At 50.5% G+C, this 9,472-nt stretch overlaps 1 protein-coding gene across 1 annotated transcript in view; it reads left to right on the forward strand.

Moving 5' to 3' along the window:
• RGSL1 (regulator of G protein signaling like 1) overlaps positions 1-8,971 on the forward strand; it is a 65,051-nt gene extending 56,080 nt beyond the window's left edge. Inside the window, exons 20-24 of the mRNA XM_053663713.1 lie at positions 198-307; positions 3,729-3,821; positions 4,881-4,947; positions 6,862-6,991; positions 8,466-8,971. Of these exons, the coding sequence (XP_053519688.1) occupies positions 198-307; positions 3,729-3,821; positions 4,881-4,947; positions 6,862-6,991; positions 8,466-8,537 (472 nt within the window). The 3' untranslated portion in view covers positions 8,538-8,971. The remainder of the gene's footprint in view (positions 1-197; positions 308-3,728; positions 3,822-4,880; positions 4,948-6,861; positions 6,992-8,465) is intronic.
• Positions 8,972-9,472: the final 501 nt, after the last annotated feature.

A 9,472-nucleotide genomic window follows, 5' to 3' on the forward strand; every position in this document is an offset into this window, starting at 1 on the left:
AGGAGGAAGCCCCCAAGCACTGCCCATCCCGGGCGCTTGCTGGAGCCAGGCAGGGCCCCCCTTTCCTCTGTGGGAAGCCCCGCTCCTTGAGGACTGGCCTTGCCCCGACTCCCCGGCTCCCTGACTCCCCGTGCTCTGTGTTGCAGGCCCCTTGCTGGTAGCTTTCTCCTTGTGACCTGAAGCCATTCTTCTCACAGGTTTTGTATCTGGAGGGCAGCCCGCTATTACCTGCAGCACAGGGGGAAGGTGTCCAAGGATGGAAAAACTCCTCCTAAGGTCCCGTCCAAGTACCCTTCCTGGAGCGGAGGTAAGCTCCCCCGTGACTCACAGTCCCATTCTCTAGCCAGTGGGACTCGAGAAGGGAAGGCACGGGTTCCAAGCACCAGCCGTGGGACTCATGGAGCCGTTTGTAGACAAACCAGGCATCTCGGTCACTGGGCCCTCGGAGAAGCATTAAAGTGTATTTTGTCTGTGGCTCTCGGTGCAGGCAAAAAGGTGCCCCCACCCCATAGGCATCTCCCCAGGGTATCTCTGGGCACGCGGGTCACAGTCTCTGGTGAGGGGCCCTGCTCTACACCATTTAAGAAGCCCCCACTCCAACTGGCTCAACAAAGCCCACCATCTGAATAGCATCCATGTTACACTGTTAAGTGAGAAAGTCAAAAAGTGGATGTAGGTATGGTTTTACTGTGGTAAATATGTATACTTGCATGTAGTTCTTTATGCAGAGGTATGATTTGGTGAAAGTCTGGGGGAAACAATTAGAAATACGGAGTTAATAGACTTCTGGCCAAGATGAAAGCGTAGGTGGAAAAACTGTACCTCCTTGTACAACCAAGCTTATGAACAACAAATACCCGAAAACCAGAATGCAACCAAACAGAGAGAAAATTGAACTGTACCTAAGTCTGACAACAACGAACCATTCATCCAGACCAGTAAGAGGGGCGGAGTCAGCGGCTGGCGGAGTGGGCTCAGGCAGGAAAAAGCAGCCGGACCAACCCAGGCACGCAGGCTGCAGTTGGCAGATCCCAGGAGTGGGGTTGCAACGGGTGGACGCAGTGAGGGTGCAAGGCGGCTGGCTGACCGAGGTCACACACATTCACATGCAGATAAACCAGGCAAAGGAGCGAGCAGTGAGACAGACCGTGCAAACCAGGGCCCCAGCACCAGGAAATAAAGCCTAAAAGCACCAATTGGAAAAACTTTCGGGGGTTGAGGTGCCAGGAGAGGCTCCCAGGCTCACAGAGAGTTCACTGGAGAGACCCACAGGGTTCTGGAGGGTGCACAAGCCCACACATCTGGGAACTACCACCAGAAGGGCCCAATTTGCTTGTGGGAAGCAGCAGAGGGGACCAAAATCTGAGAGAGAGCAGAAAAAAAACACCATTGCCCCTCTCTGACCCTGTCCCCACATACAGCATCACAACCCAGCGACCTGGGTGGCCCCACCCTCATGAACAGCTAAGGCTCTGCCCCTCATATGTAACAAGTGCAAACAGACCAAAACATTATGGCCCAAGAAGAACAGCTCAAAGCCCCAGAGCCAATACTTCTAAGTGACCAAGAAATAGCCAACCTATCGGATGCACAGTTCGAAACGCTGGTGATCAGGATGCTCACAGAACTGGTTGATTTTAGTCACAAATTAGATGAAAAAATGAAGGCTAAACTAAGTGAAATGAAGTAAAATGCACAGGGAAACCATAGTGACGGAAAGGAACCTGGGACTCAAATCAATAGACCAGAAGGAAGAAAAAAACGACCAACAGAAAAGAATAAAGAAACAGGAATTCAAAAAAAATGAGGAGAGTCTTAGGAACCTCCAGGACATCTTTAAATGTTCCAACACCCGAATTATAGGGGTACCAGAAGGGGAAGAGGAACAGCCACGAGTGGAAAACTTATTTGAACAAATAATAAAGGACAACTTCCCCAGTCTGGCAAAGGAAATAGACTTCCAGGAAATCCAGGAAGTTCAGATAGTCCCAAAGAAGCTGGACCCAGAAGGAACACACCAAGGCACATCATAATTACATTAGCCAAGATTAAAATGAAGGAGAGAATCCTAGAAGCAGCAAGAGATAAGAGGACAGTCACCTACAAAGGAGTTCCCATCAGACTGTCAGCTGATTGCTCAAAAGAAACCTTCCAGGCAAGAAGGGGCTGGAAAGAAGTATTCCAAGTCATGAAAGACAAGGACCCACATCCAAGATTGCTCTATCCAGCAAAGCTTTCATTTAGAATGGAAGGAGAGATAAAGTGCTTCTCAGATAAGGTCAAGTTCAAGGAGTTCATCATCACCAAGCCCTTATTATATGAAATGCTAAAGGGACTTACTGAAGAAAAAGAAGATAAAAAATATGAACAGTGAAAGGACAGCAAACTCACAGTTATTAACAACCACACCTAAAACAAAAGCAAACTAAGTGGACAGCTAGATCAGGAGCAGAACCATAGAAATGGAGATCACACGGAGGGTTAGCAACAGGGGAATGGGAGGAGGAGAAGGGGGGAGAAGGTACAGAGACTAGGTAGCATAGACAGCAGATAGAAAATATACAGGGGGGAGGGCAAGAATTGTATGGGAAATATAGAATCTAAAGAACTTCTGACACATGGACATGAACTAAACGGGGGGAGTGGGGGGAGGGGGTGTGCAGGGTGGAGGGGAATGAAGGGGAGAAATGGGACAACTGTAATGGCATAATCAGTAAAACATATTTAAAAATATAGGGTTAATAGGATTATTGCTGGGTGATGTGATTTTGAGAGCTATATTATCAACTATATGGTTAATCATATATTACCAATATATGTTATTTACATTAGATATTATTCACACATTTTCAAACACTTGTGTTTGAAGACACACATATATATGTTTTCTTTGCACAGAGCGGTTACTACACCCAGTCCCTTTCCCAATACCTGCATCGAGATCAATACTTCAGCAAAAGGGAATCTTTTTTCAATTTTTAAAAATAGTTTATTTTTATTGTATCTTTTAATAAGGGGGACAAAAGAGAATTTTAAAGAGAGGGAGGAGGGTGCTCAGGACAGTGCCCAGAGAAGGTGAGGCTGGGTGCCTCGGCAGTGAGAAGTTCTAGGAACCAAAGAGAACAGATCTGTGCCCCTGGGAACAGCCCCAGCATTAGAACAAAATGTGGACAAAGGACAACAGTTTTAAAACTAGCAGCCAACTGTCCCGCAAGGGAGCTGAGCACTCGGCCCAGGCCTCTTGTGCTTTTCTCCAGATGCCTGCCCCTGCCCCCACTCCAGCCCCCACAAACAAACATGCCACCCCGTTCTTTGGGGCTCTAGAGACCTAAATTCACCTCTGGGAGGCCATGGAGCCCGGCTCTTGCCCCTCGAACTCTCCGAGAGGGTGCTTCCCTCAGTAAGAAACAAATCACCCCCGCCCTGGTTGCAGCCAATCCTAAGGTCCAGGAACGTGGCTTCTTAACCTTGTCTCTGCCTTGGGAAATGTCCCATCAACAGACAGAAATCAGTCATCTTTTCACCAGTGTCCCTGCAGGTGCAAGGGTTGATTGAGAATGAGAGTTGGGGCGAGGCACAGAGGAGAGGAGCAGTCAGACGGAAAGGGGGCAGGCAGGGCAGGTAAATGACCCTCAGTCCAGGGAGCAAGAAAATGCCCGCAGTGGCAGCAAAAGAGCCCCTAGCTTCTGCTCTAAGGGCTTCTGATGCTCCCCCCCTTCTCTCCCCAGGAGAGTATACCACCTTAAGATTCTCCTTGCTCAGAGGTTTTGAATGGTTGCGGATTCAGCAGCGAGACATAATGCCAAGTTCAGTCCAGAACTGTAAGTTGGGCTTGGAATCCCATTGATACTAAAAGTCCACTACTCAATGAGAGGGTGACCCCAAGGCCAGCTGGGCCAGTCTCCTCATTGGCCAGGGGGAAGACTGGAATCCCCCAAATATGAGGTGACTTGCTCAGGATCACACAGCTCCTGAGTGGCAGGGATGGGGTGAGAAGCGGGTCTCCCGACTGTCCTTCCAGGGTCCTGTGCCCAGCCCTCGTTAGAATAATCATATCTTCTTGAGTCTGTCGTAGCCCCTTGAAGGTGGGTAACGCAACCTTCTGGATATTACTGCAGGCTTGTGTGCCCATTTCCTGGCATGGCGTGTCATATTTATTAAGAGACAATCACGACATCCCAGCTGTGACTTTCCCCTCCCACTGAGAGCACCTGCTGCTTCAGCAGGACCTTCATCTCATACCTCCTGCCTCCTGGAGGCTCCTGCTACTGACCGTCTCATCCCTGTAATAAACACTCGGGCCCTCCCCTCCCATCTGGGGGCCATGTTACATCCTTCTTCTTCCCCCCTTCAGCCACTGGGAGTCAATCCCACTCCAAAACACAAAAGCTGCCTTGGTTTCCCCAGGGTCTCTCCCAACAAAACTTTCTGTCCATTGTCAGCTTCTATGTCCACCTTGGAGATTCTGCTTCTCTGCAATGCCAGCTTGTCTGGCCTTCCCATTTGCATATGTCCCCTCGCTGCTCCATGGGGAGGCCATTAGAGAACACTGCCCATGACCCATAGGGTGGAAAGGACCCTAAAGTCGGGTGTTTCTAGTGCTCATCTGGCCTCATCTCCTTATTTTACTTCCCTGGGTCAGCACGGTTGGCATCATGACCTGGGCATCCAGACAAAATGTTTCCTAGGGCAAAAAAATATACTGCAGCCTCCAGCCCAGCTCTTCTGATGGTCCCTGGAGCATTGCTGCTTCTCCTTCACTTTCCCAGCCCCTCAGCCAGCAATGGTCCCGGGACGGCCCCCCCCAACTGGAGGGCCTCCAGGGAGGGTCTGTGCCCTGAGTTCTGATGCAATTTTTTTTCCTCTGTATTTGTCTTCAGCTTCATCGAGCAACCTGACCCAGCCAAAACCTGTCTTCTCCACACTGCAGCTGGGTTCTGTCTCAGGGTAGGTATGCGCCAGAAGTTCTCATCTCCAGGGCAGAGCCCTGTTGTCCAAGTGCATGATGGGAGATGGGAGGAGAAACTTTGCAGAGACCTAGCTCCACCTCCTGACACTCCTTGGCATATACTAGAACCAAGACGTTGAGCTTGCTGCTTCCAGAGAGGCCTGTGGTGTCCTCACCCACCTCAGTTAGGACAGCCACTTTAAGGAGTCGCAGCCCCTAACCCTTCTTCCTCCAGTAGAACGCCATCACTGGAGGAGCAGTGTCCCAGACAGCCTTTTACTGCCGGTTTCCCAGGACTCCACCCTCTGGGGTAACGGGCCTAAGGTGGGAAGGAAAGAGGAGCTGTTCTTATGCTTGGCAGGATGTTGATGATATGAACGGAAAAAAATTGAGCCTGTCACAATCTTATTCAGCCTCACTTCTGCAAAAGCGTCGAAGTGGGACTGATGCTAAGTGAGGGCTCTAAGAGAATCCCCAGAGGATCATAGAAATCAGCACCAAAGAGCCGTCTGAAGGTCAAGGTTACAGAAGCAGGCTCTATGAATGGTAGGCCTTGTCTCCTCAGCAGCTCTCCCACCTTCTCAGATCTGCTGCAAATCCAACAGGGCTTTGGTGCTTGCCCACTATGAACAGCCGGTGCTGGAGCCTGGAAGACAAGCCAGGTGCTTTGGAACTTTTTGCTCAGACAAGCAATGCCTGTCTTCACAGGTTACAAGCTTGTGGGGAGGAAGGTGAGAATAAGAACAGGAGAGGCCCTGTCCTGAAGGCTAAGGGTTTCGGTTTAGGCTGTCGCCATCCCTAAAAGGAGTGGCGGCCACAAACTGGCAGAGAATATACCTTGTCACCATTGTGCAAACCGGCCCTTCTCTCTTCCTTCAGACATAAATTACCTAGCCCCAGAAAGGAGAAGAAATAATGTAGTCAGGGCCCCCACAGAAGCACATGATCTCTCGGGAGCCTCCTGACACCGACAGAACCTCTTCTGGTCGGAAATGCAGTGCCCTGGCACCGGCTTCCCCAAAGAGACCAATGGGGTGACCGCCTGGATGTGACAGGACCGGATCGCAGAGAGTGAGACGCAGGCAGAGAGCAGAAGCAGAAGCACCTGTGCCCTGGCTCGTCCTGGGGTCCTGGCAGGTGGTCTTCCCACAGTGGACATGTGGCCGAGCGCTCCTCTTGCAGCAGGAGGCCTGGGTGTTGGTCTCACTCTGCAGCAGTGCGGCCTCGACAATCCCTGACTCCGGGTCGGTGAAGAATCTTGACACAGACGTGTGGTTATGGCATTAAACACCCTAAGAAGCAAGTTGCTGGTTTTATTAGCAGTGACAGATGGGGTCTTTTAATACCAGGATCTCCCATTTGGACAACGACTCCCACCCATTGTCTCAGCGAACCCTCAGACCCCCATGAGTAACCATGTCAAGGTCATGAATGTTTATACAGCTGAAGAAACTGACCCACACAGGAGGGGAGCGGTTTTCCTGTGAGCTCTGAGTGGTAAATGCAGAGCCCAGACTAGAATATCCGCTTCTGATTCGTTGGCTGCCCCTCATTCTGTGGTTGCCATCTCTGCAACTTTTCACACAAAAAGAAGTCATTCTTCCCTGGAGTTCTGTTCATTTGCCAATTACTTAGATAAAGAGACTCTTTGGAAAAATTCTGACCTGAAGGCCTAACTTATTCTCATTGTTTAGTGTCCAGGCCCATTTTTCTGTCCTTTCAGGAAAATCAGGGGGGAAACGATAGTCAGAATGTCCCCACCCCAGTGAGCTCCCCACCTGCGCCGACTGAAGGGCGGTCGGCACGCTGACCGCACCTGCCGCAGGACGGGGAAAGGCTGGAGAGCTTATTGGGGAACCCTGTCCCACTTCCAACCAACGTCCCCTGCTGTGCTGATGTCCTTTATTTCCCAGGCTTGTCCCAAGGATTAAAAGTGGTGTGATATCAAGACAGAGGTCACAGACAGAGACTGGGACCACCTCGGTGCACCCGTGGCAGCGACCAGCCAAGAAGACCACAGGAGACCTGGCTGGAGGCTACACGGTACTTAGTAGGACCACCCTAAACAGAAACGAGTCCCGCTCTTCGATCAGCCATCTCGCTGATCGCTCCCCATGGTTTCCTACCCCATCTCACCTCCGAGATCCCAGGTCTAGCATGTCCTAACTTGAGATTTAGACTAGTGTCTCAGATCCAGTCACCTCTCAAAGGCAGACAGGTAATGTAAGAGAACAAAGTAAAGCCTGAGAGAAGATGGGGGGGTACAGTGTGGTGAGCCGGAGAATACACCTCATGGGGGACAGCGACAGCTTCTTAGGGAAAAAAAGAAAGAAGAGAAAGGAGGGAGGGAGGAGAGAATGGAGGGGCAAAGGAAGAAGGAAGAAGAATGCGGAGTTCAAAATATTTTTAATACTCTGCAGGTCACGCAAAACTTGCCATTGTTGCTTTAAGCTTTTTCTTTCCCCTCGAAATTATATTTGGGTCCAGGGTCTACCTTAGACAGAAAACATAGGAGGGGGAAGAAAAGCCCCAACAATGGACCCATGGAGGCCACAGGCATGTAAAGAAAAGGCTCTGGAAGGGGCGGAGGAGGCTGGCCTACTCTGGTCCCTCTGTTACTTTTCAGCTGGTACCGTAGACAACTGCCAGCATCTTAGTGGCTTAACACAACACAGAAGGACTGTCCGGCGGTGTTGTGGGTCAGAAGTCTGACCTGGGGTGCGTGGGGCTAATGTTGGCACAACTGCCCTCCTTTCAGCAGGCTCTAGGGGTGGGTCCCTTTTGTTGCTCAGCAGGTTGTTGGCAGGATTCAGTCTTCAGTTACAGCACTGAGGTCAGTTTCTTCCCCAGCCGTCAGCCTTTCTGTGCCTGAGTGGAAAACACCTCAACGCCTCAGTGGCATATACAAGCCCATTGACCATCTGACACCAGTCTAGGCTTCTGGTCGCCTCTCTTGCTTCCCCCACTCATGCATCCTGTCCCCCAGCAACACCACCATCTAAATGCCCTGCCCTTTGTTCTCTACCCGGTGACAAGAGACATCACAGAGGTGACACCTCCTGGTTGTCTCCTCTCTCCTCTCACTGCTCTTTGTCTCTGCAACACGCTGTTTTCCCTCTTTGGAGACACCTGTTTGTGTCTGTGGATCACCTAGCAGAACCTGTGCTTCTGTGGGGCAGAGAGCACATCCTAGCTTTCTCTGCACCTCCAACTCAGGCCACAGTGCCCTGCAGGTAAGGGCTGTCCCATCAACACCCAGTGACGGCGTGAGTAAACGAACGGTGCTAGGTGCAGGGAGTGTAGTGGAGGAAACAGAATTTGCAGTTTATGCCTGTCCATTGCGCTGACTTCACAGTCAATGAGAGCATTTTGCTTTGCCAGGAAATCAAATCGGTAATCAATTACAATTATGGCTGGCACAATAAAGAAGAAATATCAAATCGTCCTTATGAATTTTTCTTTTGTTCCAGTCTTTCTTGATGCCTGAAGAACTTTCTGGTCTTTTTTTTTTTTTAAGGAAGCTCATATAACCCATTCAGACTCAAGAGTGACAGACAGAGGCAGAGGAAAAGAAAACGAGACTGAGTGAGACGTGCCTTCCCCACCGAAGGAGCCTTTTCCGTTACGTGTGACAGGGAGTGACGCGCAATCTCCCCTCTTCCTACAGAAGTACAAAAAGACATCTGTCCCTCATGTTGGGTACCTCCAACTGATCCAAGTGTCACCACACAGAAGGGCACGTGCAGCCCCTCGGGGCACCCGTCCCCACCCCTACACCTCGGCCAGGGCTGCAGATCACCAACCAGAATAAAGAGTGTGCACATTCACCATCTGAGGGCCTCCCATTCTCTTCTTAAAGATAAGGGCACAAGAAACACTCGGTTGCTCCCCAGAGGAATCCAAAAGTCATTTCCAACTTAAGAGGTTACTGGAAATATTACTTCCCATTCTGGATCAAGACCAAGCGCCAGACCTGGCCTGGTGGCTCAGTTAGTTGGAGCATTATTACCTATACCAAAAGGTGGAGGGTTCGATTCCCAGTCGGGGCACATACCTAGGCCGCGTGCTTGATCCCCAGTCAGGGTGTATGTGAGAGGCAACCGATCAATGTTCTTTCTCACGCCGACGTTTTTGTTTCTCTCTCCCCTACCTGCTCTAAAATCAATAAACATCCTCAGGTGAGTATTAAAAAAAAAAAAAACCAACCTGCCCTGATCGACACAGTCCAGGCCAGGAGGCCCTGCGGCCTTTCCTTCAGAACCGAGTTTTCCATGAGTCAGGTTGGTGTTAAATCCCATCTTCACGCCCTAGTAACGTGATCTGAGATGTGATTTGATCGTCAGAGAATTAGTTAACCTCCCTGAGTCCAAATCCCCTTGCGTCTCACATGGAGATGAAACTATCGACCTCATAGGGTTGTTTGGATACCCAAGAGATGCCACGGGCCAAGGGCACAGTGTGGGGCCAGGCACGGAGTCAGGGCCAAGGACACTGGTTGCTGCCCTTCTTTCTTCCTTTTCCCTA

Source organism: Artibeus jamaicensis, unplaced genomic scaffold, assembly GCF_021234435.1.
Source record: "Artibeus jamaicensis isolate MK-2021 breed Jamaican fruit bat unplaced genomic scaffold, CSHL_Jam_final contig_327, whole genome shotgun sequence".
Classification (NCBI taxonomy): domain Eukaryota; kingdom Metazoa; phylum Chordata; class Mammalia; order Chiroptera; family Phyllostomidae; genus Artibeus; species Artibeus jamaicensis.